The following is a 17,116-nucleotide window of genomic DNA, read 5'->3' on the forward strand; positions in this document are numbered from 1 at the left end:
TCCAACAGGTTGATGTGGAGCCGGGCCTCCGCCGGAGACCAGAGGTCTCTGATCTCCACCTCTCCCATGTGGCCTCCCCAGCCCTGGAGGGACGCGTCTGTCACAACTACGTGCTCCGGTTGGGGAAGGGAGAGGGATCTGCCGCTGACCCAATCGCGGTCTGTGAGCCACCACTGCAGCTGTCTCGCAGTGCCCTCCGAGATCAGGACGTGGTCGGACAGATTGCCCTGATGCTGGGCCCACTGAAACTTCAGGTCCCACTGCAGAGCCCGCATCCGCCACCTGGCGTGATGCACCAGAAGGATGCAGGAGGCCATCAGCCCCAGAAGCCACAGCGACAACCTGACCGAGACCCGGGATAACGGCTGAAAGATGGTTATCAGAGCCTGAATATCCCGGACCCGCTGTTCGGGTGGATAAACCCGAAACTGCGCCGAGTCCAGAACCGCTCCGATGAAGAGGAGCTTCTGAGAGGGACACAGGTGTGACTTTGGCACATTGATGGAGAACCCCAGCTGGTGCAGGAGATCTGCCGTAGTCTGGAGGTGGCTGACGACTGTCAGTGGCGAGTCCGCCTTCAACAGCCAGTCGTCCAGGTAGGGGAAGACTGAAACCCCGAACCTGCGCAGATGAGCTGCGACCACCGCCATCACCTTCGTGAACACCCGTGGGGTGCTGGTAAGGCCGAAGGGGAGCAAGGTAAACTGAAAGTGCTCGTGGCCAGCCGTGAACCGCAGGTAGCGTCGGCGGGCCGGCAGGACGGGGATGTGGAAATAAGCGTCCTGCAAGTCCAACACTACCATCCAGTCTCCTGGGTCCAGGGCAGCTAGGACCTGAGCCAGTGTCAGCATCTTGAACTTCTCCTTCCGGAGGAAGCCGTTGACGTTCCGTAGATCCAAGATAGGGCGTAGGCCCCCTTTGCCCTTCTTGGGTACCAGAAAGTAGTGGGAGTAGCAACCACACCCTACTTCTGGCCCAGGAACGCGCTCGATGGCCCCTTGGCCAAGAGGGCCGTAACTTCCTCCTGCAGAAGTCGCAAGTGATCCCCGATACACGGTGGTTCTGCGGTGGCATGGCTGGAGGAGTCGCCTCGAAGGGGAGGGAATAGCCCCTTCGGACGATTTGCAGCACCCACCTGTCCGAAGTGACAGTGCGCCAGTGGAGGTGGTGATGGCGAACCCTGCCCCCCACTGGCGTCACATGGGCCTGAAAGCACGGACTAGGAGGGTTTTGAGGCAGATGCTGCGGGGGAAGGTGTGGACCGAACTCGCCGCTGCCCCCGACCGCCCGGACGGCGGTTCCCACGGCCGCCACCGCGTTGGGTATTGCCCTGCGGAGCGTGGCTGGCGGCGTGTGTGGGTGCACCCCTTCCGTGGCCACGAAAGGAGTGAAAGGCAGCCGATTGCTGGCGCTGGCCCGAGAGGCCCAAGGACTTGGCCGTAGCCCTGGAGTCCTTAAAGCGCTCAAGCGCATGGTCTGCCTTGTCGCCAAAGAGACGACGGCCATCGAACGGCATGTCCATGAGCGTGCTCTGGACATCAGCCGAGAAATTGGCGGACCTCAGCCAGGCGTGGCGTCTGACCGCCACCGTAGTTGCCATCGCTCTACCCAGTGAGTCAGTGGTATCCAGCCCACACGTAATGGAATACTTGGCTGCATCCCGGCCCTCCACAAGGGCTTGGCCGAGTTTGGCCCGTACCTCCAACCGACACTCTGGCAGCACTTCCGCGACCTTATCCCACACAGAGTGGGTGTAACGTCCCAAGACACAGGCGGTGTTGGAAGACCGTAGGCCTAGACTAAGGGATGAGAAGATCTTCCCATACTGGTCATACCTCTTGGATTCCCTGTCGGGCGGGGCCGACGGGAATGCGGTCTGGGAATTGGAGGCCTGGATGACCAGGCTCTCGGGGGTAGGGTGGGAGGACAGGAAACATGGGTCGCCCGGGGCTGGGCGGTGGCGTCTGGCCACGTTCCTATCTACGGGCGAACCCGTAGCGGGCTTGGACCAAGTGCCCAGAAGAACGTCGGTCAAGGCCTCATTAAAGGGCAGCAGAGGCTCGGCCGAGCTCGACTGCGGTTTAAGGACCTCAGTGAGGAGGTTAGTCCTCACGGCCGCGACGGGGAGCTCAAGGCCCAAGGCCTTGGCAGCCCTCATCAGCACCACACTATAGGTTGCCCCCTCCTCCGAAGCCACGGTAGGGGGGGGAGACAAAACCAGTGTCTGGAGAGGTGTCCAGGCCACTGGCCTCCCCAAGGTCTCCTGTCCAGTCCTCATGAGACTGACACTCCCTGGTCAGAGGGTCCTCAGACCCCTCCCAGTCCTCTTCATCACCCATCTCCTGAAACCCAGGGTTCTGAACTAATGGGGCCTGTTCATAAAAGTGAAATTCACCCAACGGCGTCTGGAGCGGCGCCCATCGGGGCCGTCCCGACGACTGAACAGGAACGAAGGTGGTACCGGGGACGGCGCCGCCCGAGGACGGCGCCGGAGGCGACACCTGCGGGTCCGACGCCGGGGAGGCCGTAAGATCCACCGGCGGCGAACCAGATCCCGAAGGAGGGCCAGCGGAGTCCTGCGGCGCCGGACCAGAAGGCACCGGCGGCGCCTGGACAACTGAACTCCCCCAGCGCCGGGCCCGAAGGCGCCGGCGGCGTCGGGATAGAGGGGACCTGCGGCGCCGGGCCCGAAGGCGTCGGGGCCGAAGCACCCGACGGCGTCGGGGCCGGAGTCGCCGACCCGCTAGGAGCCCCAGACGGGTCCGCTGGGCCCGAAGGCGCCGCGGAGCCCGCCGGAGGAGAGAGTTTCCTCATGGCCATGAGGAAGCGCTCGATCTCCTCCTGCGTCGCGTTCAGCCCAGGGACCGGAGGGTGTGGAGCTGCACGCGGCGCCCGCGACTCCGACGGAGCCGCGTGGGTGGTGTCACCCGAACCCCCGGCCGCATCATGCGAGCGTGGGGGGGAGTCCGAAGAGCGATGATGCCGCTTGGACTTCTTGTGCCTCTTACCTGACGACGACTTCGACCCGGAGGAGTTCGGCCTACCCTCGGAACTGTGGTGGCTCCGAGCCCGTGACCTGTCCCTCGACCTCCCATGGGATCGGGACCTCTCGCGGCGCGGGACCGACTGCCGGAGTTCGAGTCGCCTGCGGTACCGCTCCCGCCTGGCTTTCGAAGAGAGGGCCCGGCAGTCGGAGCAGGCCTTGTCGTCGTGGTCGACGCCCAGACAAGGCAAACAGACGCGGTGAGGATCCGTGACCGACATCAGGCGGTCGCAATCGTCACAGTGCTTGAAGCCAGGCATCCCTACGGCACCGTTCGGAGTCGAGAGACTCGAAATAATCAAAAAGTGATCAAAAAGGTAGTCAAAAATTGACTAGGGTTACTGCTTTTTCCAGATCTGCGCTTGCTGGCGCAGAAAAAAGAAGAACTGACGTCAGCACGCGGAGGCGGCGTCTAAGTACTCTGACGACGTCATCACGGCGCCCACGACGGACGCGGAGCCGCAGACGACGCCTACAGACGCGCAAGGGTACTGCTACGCAAAAGTTTCTGGATCCAGTCTGACGCCTGGGGATATTCTAAGGTAAGGAATCTAATACTAACGTGTCTCTTTCAGATAGTTTCATATCGTAAGGCCTCAAGATGTGAATTTGCCTTCCTTCAATTGATTGCTAATTATACATATGAAACCACAGTGTAACATACACTAATTTTCTAGGCCGCGAATAAAATTAAATGCTGCTTTATAAAAAATATAAATTTCTCTTATGGAAAAACGGGTATAAAATACTTTTCCTTATTTCTTTATAAAAGTTACAAAAGAGAATAAAATTTAAGGAATATGCTACTTACCAGTATGCATCTGTTCTTGGCATGTAGGGCTGCTGACATTCATATCTATGCATAGATCGCCGCCTAGTGTTGGGTCCGGATGATTGCACATTATTGTCCTGGAAGAGTCTTCGAAGTATCACAAGATAGGTGGCTCCTCCCTTGGACTACAGTGCACATGGGCATCCTCTCCATCCTCAGATTGTTTTTCGCCATTGTGGCAGAGATGAAGTAGGATACTGTGAGTGATGACCATGCCTGAGAATAATTCTGAGTGCTACAGCTGCGACAGGCACCGGGGAGGAGGGCGGGCGATATGAATGTCAGCAGCCCTACATGCCAAGAACAGATGCATACTGGTAAGTAGCATATTCCGTTCGAGGCATGTGGGCTGCTGAATTCATATCTATGCATAGAATAAATAGCAGTTTCCTCCTTAGCGGTGGTTGCCCGTGGTAGCTGCAGCAGTCTGAAAAAGAGTCCTGAGAACAGCCTGACCTACAGCAGCTTGCTGTTTGGAGTGTACATCCACGCAGTAGTGTTTGGTTAATGTATGTATGGTGGTCCATGTGGCTGCTCTACAGATATCCTCTAGAGGAATGTTACCTAGGAAAGCTATGGATGACCCTAGCTTGCGTGTGGTATGCGCTCTTGGGGGAACTGTTAATGTGCGTTTAGCTTTTTGATAACAGATTTGTATGCACTTAACAATCCATCTGGCTATACCTGACTTGGAAATGGGGTTGCCTTTGTGCTGTGGAGAGAAGGCAACAAACAGTTGCTTAGTTTTCCTGAAATCTTTTGTCCTGTCAATGTAATACATGAGAGCTCTTTTAACATCTAGTGTGTGCAGTGCTCGGTCTGCCACAATCTGGATTGGGGAAGAATACTGGCAGTTCTATTGTTTAGTTAATGTGGAACTGTGACACCACCTTGGGCATGAATTTAGGGTTAATACGCAGCACTACCCTATTAGCATGAATCTGTATGAAAGGCTCCTGAATAGTTGGGGCTTGCAGCTCACTAACTCTTCTTAGCGATGTGATCGCCACGAGAAAGGCCATTTTCCATGTTAGAAATTGTATGTCACAAGAGTGAAGAGGTTCAAAAGGTGGTCCCATTAGTCTGGTGAGAACTATGTTTAGATTCCAGACAGGTGAAGGCGGGTGTCTGGGAGGAATTACTCTTTTGAGTCCCTCCATAAAAGCTTTAATGGCAGGCACTTTGAAAAGGGAAAGGTGCTGTCTGTTTTGAAGATAAGCTGCCATTGCAGCTAAATGTATCCTGATGGAACTATATGCCAGATTGCATCTGTGTAGATGCAACAAATAACATGTTTTGCGTTGATGCATCCAGCGGATTTATGTCATTATTGGAACAATAAATGACAAATCGCTTCCATTTTGCCGCATAGCATGCCCTGGTTGTAGGTCGTCTAGCCTCCTTGATAATGTTCATACAGTCAAGGGGCAGGTTCAGGTAGCCAAACTCTATGAACTCAGGAGCCATATTGCAAGTCTCAACTGTTGAGGATTTGGGTGCTGAATGTCTCCACGGCTCTGAGTGAGGAGACTGGGTGTGAGTTTTAGTCGTTGGTGAGGTACCACTGAAAGTTCTAGGAAAGTGGTGCACCATGCCTGTCTTGCCCATGTTGGAGCAACTAGGATGAGTGTCATTGAGTGCTGCCGCAGTTTGCGCGCTACCAGCGGTATAAGCGGTGCTGGAGGAAAAGCGTACGCAAATCTGCCTGACCAGTTCATCCATAGCGCATTGCCCTGAGACTGCGGGTGTGAGAACCTGGCGGCGAAGGTTTGGCATTTTGCATTTTCCTTTGTGGCAAATAGGTCTATTTCTGGATGACCCCACTGTTGGAAATACGGTTGTAGCACTGAGGGATGCATCTCCCACTCGTACATCTGATGGTTGTGCCTGCTGAGCAGGTTTGCTATCTGGTTGTCTTTGCCTGGGAGGTGTTCCGCCATGAGGAACATGTTTCTTTGAATGGCCCACTTCCACATGCTCTGGGCTAGGTGTGACAATTGTGGAGTGTGTGTCCCTCCCTGCTTCTGGATGTAATACATGGCAGTCATGTTGTCCGTCCGGATCAGCACAACTTTGTTGCACAAATGCAATTTGAACGCCTTCATCGCCATGAAGATTGCCATCAGTTCCAGCAGGTTGATGTGCATTTCCTGCTGCTGCGTCCTCCATAGTCCCTGTACTGTGTAATGGAGGACATGCGCTCCCCAGCCCTGGAGAGATGCGTCCGTCGTCAGCACTATCTGTGGTACAGGCTCTTGGAACGGTCGTCTCCTGCAAAGGTTTTGTGTGTTCCACCAATGCAGAGAGTTGTATGCACGACCGGTCACCAACACTAGGTCCTTTAGATGTCCCCAGCCTGATTCCACCATCGCGCCAAGCACTCCTGAAGCGGACGCATGTGTAGCCTCGCGTGAGGGACTATGAAGATGCAGGAGGCCATCATGCCTATCAGCTGCATAAACACTTGCGCTGGGAGTGAGTGTTGGGGTTTGAATTTCCGAATCAGCAATTGCATGCTGTTGATTCGTGCTGAGTTTGGCTGTGCTGTTGCTGCTAGAGTTTATTTCCGCTCCTAGGTACTGTTGTACATGTGCGGGTTGAGGATGAGATTTTGGGTAATTGAGTGAAAATCCCAGACTGTGTAGGAGGTGAATCGTGCGGGACATGTGGCTGGCACATTGCTGGTTCGACTTCGCTTGGATAAGCCAGTCGTCCAGATAAGGATAGACATGGATGTGTTGTCTCCGAAGGTGCGCAGCTACTGTCGCTAAGCACTTGGTAAACACTCTGGGGGCTGTAGTGACCCCGAAAGGCAGGACCTTGAACTAGTAATGCTGGTTGTTTATGGTGAACCGGAGATATTTCCTGTGTCCTGGGTGAATTGGAGTGTGGAAATATGCGTCCTTTAGGTCTAGGGTTGCTAGGAAATCTCCCTGACGGAGCAATGGTAGAACTTGCTGCAAAGTGAGCATGTGAAAATGTTCTGACAAGATGTATTGGTTCAGGGGTCTGAGGTCTAGAATGGGCCTGAGAGATCCGTCCTTTGGGATTAAGAAGTACAGTGAGTACACCCCTGTACTCTGTTGTTCTAAAGGCACGAGTTCTATGGCCCCTTTTTGCAGCATACAGATGACTTCTTGCTGCAATAAGTGCATGTGCTCTGCGGACATAGGATGGTGCCTTGGGGGTATGTGGGGTGGAGTGGAGGTTAGCTCTAGACAATAGCCGTATTGTATAAGTTGTCTCACCCACCTGTCTGTGGTAATGCCTTCCCAGACTGGCAGGAACTGCTGAAGTCTTCCCCCGACCGGTGTTATATGGTCTGGGGGCAGTGACAAGACGTCACTGTTTATTGGTGGCTGAGGACCTGGCATTATCCTTTCCACATCCTCTGCACTTGACGCGGTTTTCACGGTATCCACCCCTATTGGTTTTGTTATAGGTGGTCTGTGTACCCCCCTTGTTGTATTGGCCTTGATGTGATGCTTGACCTCTAGGGGCTCCCCTGTTACCGGAGCGAAGAAAGGAACCGCCCCAGAACTGTTGTGACTGCAGAGCTCCCATGGACTTTGCTGTCTGTGTCCTTTTTAATTTTTCCTAGTGTTGTCTACACATCGGGACCAAATAGAAAGTCAGGGTTAACTGGATGATTGAGGATAGTTGTTTGGATCTCCGGCTTGAAACCAGAGATGCAGAGCCAGGCATGCCTTCTGAGCATCACACTTGTGTTGATGGCCCTAGCCGCTGTGTCTGCTGCATCTAGCGCACATTTAATGGATGCATTTGAAATCAGCTTCCCCTCCTGTATCAGCATTTCCGCGCCCTCCTTATAAGCATCAGGCAGGTGTTGTAGTAGCTGCTCTAACGTGTCGTAATGAGCCCGATCATATCTGGCTAATAGGGCCTGTGTATTTGAGATTCTCCAAATATTTGCCGCTTGAGCCGCTACTCGTTTGCCAGAAGCCTCCAAGATTTTGGATTCTTTGTCCGGAGGAGGAGCATCACCACTTGTTTGAGAGTTCGCTCTTTTACGAGCATTAGCCACCACCAAGGAGTCCAATGGGAGCTGGCCTTTGATATACGTAGGGTCTACAGGCGCAGGCCGGTATTTCCTTTCAATTCTTGGGTTAACAACCCTTGCCCTTGTGGTTTCTTTGAAAATGTCACAACCGTGTTTAAGGACACCCTTTAGCATAGGCAATGTCCTCACAGATCTTTCTGATGTTGAGAAAGTGTCAAACAAAAAGTCTTCTTCTACCGGGTCAGCGGGCATTTCCACATCATGGTTAGTAGCTGCCCTTTCAATCAATGCGTTAAACGCAGCAGTATCTTCAGTAGGCGAGGTTTTGACTGTATAGGACTGAGTGTCCGGCGTGGTGTGTGGCTCACCAGGGTCAACAGGGTCAGTCCAGGGTGGAGACTCCTCTTGATCTGTGTCAATAGGATAAGTAAATTCTTCCTGATTGTATCCTTCCCCCCACATCATCATTGGTACGTGTGGGAGAATAGGTGTATTCCTGTCCATAGGACTCTACAGGTTCAAAAAGAACAGGTGAGGTGGCAGAGTCCCTTTTCTTTTTGAGTGGGATCTTGTATGACTCCATAGGATTCTCTGGAATGATTTTTCTTTTATAAATAGTGAGTCTTCCAGAATCGGAGTCGATGAATAGTTATGACTGATTATCATAGGATGGCCGCTTGGGATACAACGTCCTCTTCTATGGCTGAGTCCTTGAGGCTACAGACACCTTTGTGGCTGTGTCGGTGCTTTTTTGTGTGTGGAATGCCTTAGGTCGTGCGGATGGGGGCAGTCCGTACTTAATTGGTGATGTAAACATTGGAGATGGACCGACCTGCTTCGAGGGTGGCGCCGCCTTTGATCCGACGACTTTGTTTTACCACTAGTTTGTTTGTGGCCATGCGTTGACTCAAGCTCTTGGTGCGCAGCAGGCACGCTCTTTTGCTTCGATTCGACATGCTCTTTCGGGTCGATTTTGGTCTTCGGCTCGAAGGCCTTGACCAGCAGTGGCTTGGAGGCTGGAAGCTTCGGATCGAGAGTCTTCTGAGCCTTGAGTCCCTTGTCAGTGTCGCCATCTTTGGACGTCGACTGCGTCAGTGCGACGTGTTTGACCTTAGATACAGGTTTCGGCGCCCCGATGTTCGGGCCGACACCTCCTTGTGACCCCGAGGGGTCGATGCACTTTTTAATTTGATTGGATCCGATGAATCCGAGGGTGTCGATCAGATGACTGCTTTTAGCAGCTTCGGTTTCGATTTAGAGTCTGTTGGTTTCGGTTTAGATTTTACCGCTGATTGTGGTTGATCGACCGATGGCTCCTTAGAAATATTCTTAGCCGGGCCTTGACGCGGGGCTATAGAATGTGGATTAAGATCTCGGCTAAGGCCTGCCGGCGATTCCTCGACCTGAGCCTTTGAAGGTACAGTGTCATTATCGGGCCCCGCAATTGCGGTTGGGCCTTGCTCCTCGCTGGAGTCGTCATCGACGGCTCCCATGGCCTGTGCGTCGTCTCCTACCTAGACGACGTCTTCATCATGGACATAGACTTCTTCTTCGTCTTCATCATAGTTAGAATTTTGTTCCGACGCAGGATCCGACTGCTGCTCAGGATCCTCTCGTTCAACGCCCACGTCGTCTTCAGCCTCGAAGATGTCCTCTGGGTCGGGCGCTGTTTTCTGTGCCGACTGTCTCGCGGCGAAGCCGAAGTGTTTTCTTCGACCTGAACCGAGAACAGGCCATGCAGCTGGCCTCGTCGTGGTCCGGTGATAGGCATTTATTACACACCGGGTGCACATCGATGTGAGGGTATTTAGAGTTGCAAACGGGGCACAGTTTGAACGGGCTCCGTTCCATGTTGATCGTAGATGGGGCCTTTGGTGTCGATAAAGGCAAGCGGCCTACGACGTCCGGCTCGAAGAACAGGAGAAAGTGCGTGGAACCGAACGAAAGACAATACCGATGCCCCGAAGGTCTTTTGGCCTTTGTGAAAAAAGTTTTATATCGATTCCGAACTTGTCAAGAAAGTACATCCAAACCCAATGGCGGAAAAAAACAATCTGAGGATGGAGAGGATGCCCATGCGCACTTTAGTCCAAGGGAGGAGCCACCTATCTCGTGATACTTCAAAGACTCTTCCAGGACAACAATGTGCAATCATCCGGACCCAACACTAGGCGGCGATCTATGCATAGATATGAATTCAGCAGCCCACATGCCTCGAACAGTTGACTGTTTTGACTTTATCACTCATTCCTTTAATTTAGTCTAGATGGTAGCAATCTAAAATTGTACACCTTCATCATTGCCAAAATGCTGGAAAAACGCAACAAAGGCATTTAAGCCTCAAGTAGTTTAGTGGAGAAGAAGCTGCACTGAAACACACAAAAACCTGGACTGTCAATGGTGCAAATGAAGAGAACCTTTGATGCAAGATACACTGCTGAGGCTATAAAAGGGCAGTTTATGAAAAGTTTAGTAATACATCATCAAACAGAGAATCCATCCAAAACAAGGAAATCTTATATTTACAATGAATGATCCAATTCAGTCACTCTGAAAGGCAACCCAGCAGATCCACAAAACATACGTAAGTACCTTAAAACTAATGTTGCATAAAATGTCCAGCACTGCATAGTCACCCTTCTTCCCAACCATTTCCATATTGCTGCTAAAATCTGCCACCTCCTCCTCCTTTAAGACTGCAGAATGCAGAGATCAAACTAGCTGCCAAGACTAAACCATTACATGAACAATGGAACCCTGTTCAGCTGCATGCTTCAGAAAATTCATGCCTTCTCTCGCAACAGTGAAGTAGCATGGTGAATGCATCTCCTCGTTTCGAAGTGGTGCCTGGCTCTTTGAACGCATAACCATCACTCCATTATAAAGAAACTAACCACTTACTAAAAAATGCTGTCAAAATACGGTCCAATTTCTAACCTCCATTTCCCAGCAAAATAGTAAAGTGACAAGATAACTGTAATAGTACAATGAGCTCCACCATCTGTCTGGATTTTGACCTCCCTGAGGCACTGAATAAGCCCTAGCTAACGAAGTAGAACTCTTCATAGTACAAAGACGAGATAACACTGTCAACTGTTAATACAATCTTGGTGGACAGGATGGAACAGTGGCAAGGAATATCTGAATCGTCCCAGTTTTGTACTCAATCTTGTATTTCCATACAAAAGACATTATGCTGGGAACAGTTACGTTTTCCACATTCCTGCTGTCTGGCAGCATCTGCAAAGGGATATCCTTTTCTTGTTATTTAAAATTTATGTTCACCCACACTTCGACTAGCAGACCACAACAATGTCAACTTTCAAATAAATGTGGATGACTTTCAAATTCAGATCAGGCTAGACAGCAATCCAGATAAGCCCATCAACATCATCTCAACCATGGTCCATGCACTGGAGTAAGAAAATGTTCTTTGCATAAACATAATCCACTGTAATGTGGGGAAATAAACCCAGCCCTGAACAGCTCCCCGCTCTCCAAAACATTGCATTAACCATCCAAAAAGAATAGAACAGAACAAAGGTATACATTTTGACTTGTTTGCATTCCAATAAGTGCAGTACTTAAAATTACCAACCGCCATCAGTTAGGAATCTGCCTCCATCATTTGTAAAATTCTTTCAACTTCTCAAAACTGGATGAGGCCTGCAACAGCGCTTGTAGTGACACACCAGAATTCAGTGCATCTGCTTAGGCGTCTCTCCAAAAAACTCATCCTCAGCAAATGCTCCAGAACCGACAACCAGAATGTGCTTAAAATTAAACTATGCAAATGCAACCACAAGGAAAATCCTGAAGGCTTCCAGACAAGACGGGATGTATTTGAAATGTCTGTAATTTGCTAGGTGTACTGGGGAAAAGGCAGAGAATACATGCTGAACATAACCGGACCATCAGTAGACTCCAGCAGAAACATCTAATCAGTGTCTGCCTAGTTGATCCGTCAGCAATCATGTAAAAGGTGAAACATGGAGGCAGAAACCTGGGAGCGCAGGGAACTGCTGTAGAATGCCTACAACACCTCCCGGGCATTCTAACCGAACTACTTACAATTCAGGAACATCCTAAAGATCAGAGTTCTAAAAAAAAACTCACTGATCAAGAAATACAACCAAACATCAGAAACAGGCTCAATCTAAAAAAGCAATAGGTATTAAAATGAATACATAAAACTTGCACAAAAAAACTGACTGTAACCACATCTATATCTGCTGAAAAAGACACCTCAATTAGAAGACAGGGATATTACGACAATCTGAAAGACCCCAATTTTCTTCAAAAGTGTAATACAAATAATTTCACCATGTCTCAGCTGGAGTCACTCAAACAGCAAGTGCATTAAGACTGGCAAACGAAGGTTAACAAAATTCCACATCTCTCTACCAGTCTAAAATACCAATTCTAAATAAAACATTTTAGGTAAAAGAATTTGGATTTTAAAAAAATCCAACACTTACTGGTGACGAAAAGAACACATGGAGAAACCTCTTCAATCGGACGTCCCTGCATACTGCATCTTTTTCACTTTTTGATGTTAAATAAAGAAGAAGCTGTTTCACAAATCCACTATGTTGGATTTCAAACGAAGAGACGTCAGACTCCGATACTATGCTTCGGATTTCTTCAAGGCACTCCACGCTCCCGTCCACCTATAGGAAGAATGCAACAGAATAATTCCTACTTTAGCAAGTAAAGTTGCACTACAAAATTGTCCTCCAAGAATATCCATTACTATGTGAACTATAGGGCACTGCAGAACATACACGATGTGGCGGGGTATCACAATGGTCTCAATTGTCCACACATTCTGGAGTGGCAAAAATGAACAGGTATAGTTACTTTTAGGATCATCTTTGGCTGGTGCAGAGTGGAGGAGCGACCAGGAAAATGAAGGTGAGGATTGCACCCTGAGCACAGGAATTAAAAAGCCAAGTAGCATTTACAGGATCATTGAGAGTGCTTTGACAGAAATGGGCAGTACATCAATTAAGCTTGGGCATTACTCTTGGCAGGTTTACCCGCTGATGACATCTTTTATAGTTTTGCAAGTAGAATAAGGATTAGGTTTTTACCAACTGGTACACCACCAAGCAATTATTTTTTTCAAACTGTTTTTCCTGTGTAAATTGCACCAGTTAACAACCGCAGCATATTGTAAAGGATAACTCCTACGTCCATACACTATGTATGCCTAACTCAGAATATCAAATCAGGGGCTGACAGTTTGGAGTCTTTTTTAGAACCTTTACGAAACTCTGAATAAATCACTTTAAAACTCACAAAATCCAGTAACGTACCTACTTTCCTGAAGATCACTCGTGTAAGAAAGACCCTTTTTGCATGGTTACCCCCTAACGTTTTGCCAGATGCCAACTCTGGTGTGGTTCCGGACTGTCTCCAAAACATCTGCCACCACCAGACAGGTTTCTGGACCCGTGGGTAGAGAGCCTCTGCTCTCTGGGTCTGGAAACAATGCACATCCTGGGCAGAGGTGTCATGCCTCCTCTCCCAGGACGGGCAGGGTCCTCGAGGAGGGAGTTCCAAAGGCCAGCCGCCTTTGTAAGCTGCCCCATCCTTTTGCTATCAGCAACTGGCTCCCACTGGTTCCAACACCTATTTTGGAAGCAAGTACAAGCGTGAAAACCTACCCGGGAAAGGAGGTCTGCCCACCGTTGCCTACACCCGCTAGTATGCCACACTCCAGTTAGGGTGGGGGAGGAAAAGTGAAGGCCGCCTCTCAGTCCCTGCCATCTTGAAGATGTGTGTGTGTGGGGGGGGGGGGGGGGGGGGCAGGAGTGGCCCAATACCCCATCGAGGTCCACCCGGCAATCCTGCATTGAGTTGCAGCATTGGACGACCTCCACCGACCACCTCCTCGCCACCTGCAACCTCATCCTGAAGGGTTCCCCGACCAGAACCTGTGAGAAGAACTGGACACGAATGGACAGCCCTGCACCACCTATGACCTGACATGCCCAACCAACGGAGTCCTGGTGTCCAGCAACTCAACTTCATCCTCCAGTCATTGGTTACCTTCATTCTGTATTCTGGCTCCAGCCGGCAGTCCTTTTCCGCGACCGACTTCCTCCATTGGAAAGCACTGGGCTCCTGACACCCCCTGAGCATCCTACACCCGGCTGCCCCTGCACCGCTGGTGGTGTGGATTTGGTGCCAACCTGGGACCCCCCTTTGACCTTACCTTAACCACAGAAGCCTGAAACCCCAGATTTTGTGGTCTGCCAGTGAGCAGCACCCAACCAAGGTGCCACCTAGCCCCATTGGCTAATATTGACACCCTGCACCCGGCTAAACTAGTGCTGCTGGTGGTGCCCCTTGAGTGCCAACCTGAATCTTGGGGAAACGTGGTTCTACACACCCTTAAAAACTCCAGTCCTGAAACCGTTTACTTACCTGTAAACTTAACACTTTGTTTTTCTCCATAGGACTGAATGGTGTTTTTAAAAAAAATGAAGTGTTGATCTGTCTTGTACTGCAACAAAAAGTAACTTAGTGCCTTCACCAGAGTTAACCTGTTTATCAATGTCCTGTGTTGCTTAAACTGTTAGGAGTGTGTTTCATGCCAAACTAAAAAAGTAATCCCAAAGTAATCTAATAGTCATTTCAAGTGTTTTTGAACAGTTTAACAATCGTTTTCTCAACTGCAGAATTCATCAAATTGTCCCTAACAAACCAGTATCACTGTCATTTGAAAGGTAACTTGTATTAAGAGTTGAACTTACCTGCTACTAAGTAAATCTTAGTTCTAGAAATGAAACAATAACTTTTTTATATAATTGGTCTGAATTCAGTCTTTGAGCGTGACATTTATTGCCTGAATCAGTTCAACAAAGGCTTAACACTACCCTTTGATAAGCCTGACTGCTCAACCATACTACCACAAAAGAGAGCAAGGTATTATTTACTTTAGCCTCTGATATACCTCCGGAGATCCAAGGGACTCTGTGCACACTATACCTTACTTATAGTATATACAGAGCCATCTTCCCACACCTCCCAAAGGATTGAAATGGGTTCGCTCTGTATTGCACTAAGTGTTGATTCTGAGAATAGTACAAAGTATATCTTTGACACTGAAAAGTATTTCATACACCTGTAAAGCATTTTTAATGCTTATACAAACATTTGCCAACTGTATATTGAAAGTATTGCGTTTCTGAAAAGTCTACTTACCTGTAACGGAGTTCCAATTGGTTCCTTAAAAGTAACTAAAGTAATATTTTTGTGAACATTGGCCTAGAGTTAGTCATTGAGTGAGCGTTCCTGCCTTGTATGAGTGTGTATAACAAATGCATTTACACTACCCTCTGATAAGCCTAACTGCTCAGCCGAGCTACCACTAAATTGAGAGCAAGGTATTATCTACTTAATCCTCTGTTATACCTTAGGGTAATTACTGGACTGTGCAAACTATATCTCTCTTTGATACAGTATATACAGAGCAATCTCCCTACAAATAGTACAAGACACCCAGAAGGTAAATTGAGCCTATCGACTGTGGCAAGAATCACAGACAATGAGATGAAGAACAACCCTACAGCACAGAAAGAGAGACCATGCCCCAAGGCAGTGGATTAGCACTGTGTCAGAAGACAAAAGATAGTGGAACAATAGTAAATGACCCCTAACAAGTGAAATGAGCCTGTGGATCAGAAAGGCAAGAGGCAATAATGAATGCAATGTAACTACAATTTCCAACTCCCGTAAGGAAGTTCTTGAAGGAACACCAAGAAATCCAGAAAAAGAAATTTGAGAACATTTCCAAAGTCGGGAAGAACAAACGAAGTACAAGTACTGATGCAAACCGCAGTGTATCCTTGAGGGAAGCATTGGATAAAGTGGCCACTACAAGAGTCCATGACGCATAGAACCAGTAGAGACCAAAAGATGGCATTATACAGATATGAATCTGCCACAAACAATCAAAAATGCCAAGCATGATATACTCCGTACTCTATGTACATATATACACAATACATATATATTAAAAGTTGCAAAAATATAATACATATCTGCCTTACTGTATATAGCAGAGCTAAATATAAAAATGTATAACAGATCATTTACACCTGTGCATACACCATATACTCATAGATAAAATGAAAGTGATAAACTAGCTTATGATACCTATACAAGAGAAAAATTAATTAAAAGAGAGAAGAATCAACTCTAAAAAAAAAAAAACCCTGGGGGACTCTATCGTTAAGCTCATGCTGACTGCCAGAAAGTATCCCGAGAGGCTGTTCCTAACATAAGCCTAAAAGAAAACATGAAAATGAAACCTCATCAACAGCCAACACCTTCGACCACACAGTCCAATAGGCCAAAATGAAGTAGGAGCCGTGTAAGTCGGAGCGAGCAGTGCTACGGATTGATTGTGGAGAAGTGTGGCTCAATGGCTAGAAGCGGCAGACCTTGATGCGGAACTCTGGCCCGGGACCAGGGTTCGATTCCCGCCTCGGCGGGTCTCGAGCTCAAAAACTCCTTGGACCTGATATTCTCGCCTTTGTGCCTATTCTAATCATGGGTCCCACGCTGCGACTCTGGGCAATAGCTTGCTTAATCTCCACGTCGGCCCCAGCAGCGCAGGGGATGCCTGGCTTCACCTTGGGGGTGCCCAGGAGTGGACACTTCACAGGACACTTCACATGGAAAGCCAGGGAGGGTTCCTCTGCGGTATGAATACAGCGCTACGAGGCCTGAGGGTAGAAGTGCGCTATATAAATACAATTCATTTCATTTCATTCGCGTAACCCACCCATATGTGCTGATTGATTGGGCACACGATGGGCCATAATTAAATGTTCTCCATCCTTTTTAATTCTCCTGTGGAAATATCCATACAAGTTCAACGTCATACCCTCATTCCATTCGTGGATATTTAACTTATTCATTAAGTAAGTACATATTTGGTTCTTGTGACCAACTTTCGATATGTTTGGTGCCGCTCACTGCGTGTGGATTTCTTGCCTGTGATTCCTGCTGGTCGAGTGCAGGGGACGACGTGGGATTCCCTGGATATTGCTAGTGCTTGCTGCCTTGCGTGCTTTGTGGAAGGGGGAGAGCTCCTTGAGTACTTTTGACGCCGAGGGACTGCGAGGTCCAGCAGGCTCTCTGTCACCCAGCTGCTGCCTCTTCCCTCGGTGTTCCCGCCCCCCGCCTGTAGCGATATAATCTTGCC

General features: G+C 49.2%; 1 protein-coding gene across 11 annotated transcripts in view; it reads right to left on the reverse strand.

Annotated features, from left to right (window-relative positions):
• TRIP12 (thyroid hormone receptor interactor 12) overlaps positions 1 to 17,116 on the reverse strand; it is a 1,008,257-nt gene that overhangs the window by 336,191 nt on the left and 654,950 nt on the right. For all 11 annotated transcript variants that reach the window (XM_078668151.1, XM_078668159.1, XM_078668158.1 and 8 more), the window contains one exon: positions 12,375 to 12,566. In XM_078668151.1, coding sequence (XP_078524277.1) covers positions 12,375 to 12,566 — 192 coding nt within the window. The remainder of the gene's footprint in view (positions 1 to 12,374; positions 12,567 to 17,116) is intronic.

This window comes from Lissotriton helveticus, chromosome 11 (genome assembly GCF_964261635.1).
Source record: "Lissotriton helveticus chromosome 11, aLisHel1.1, whole genome shotgun sequence".
Classification (NCBI taxonomy): Eukaryota; Metazoa; Chordata; class Amphibia; order Caudata; family Salamandridae; genus Lissotriton; species Lissotriton helveticus.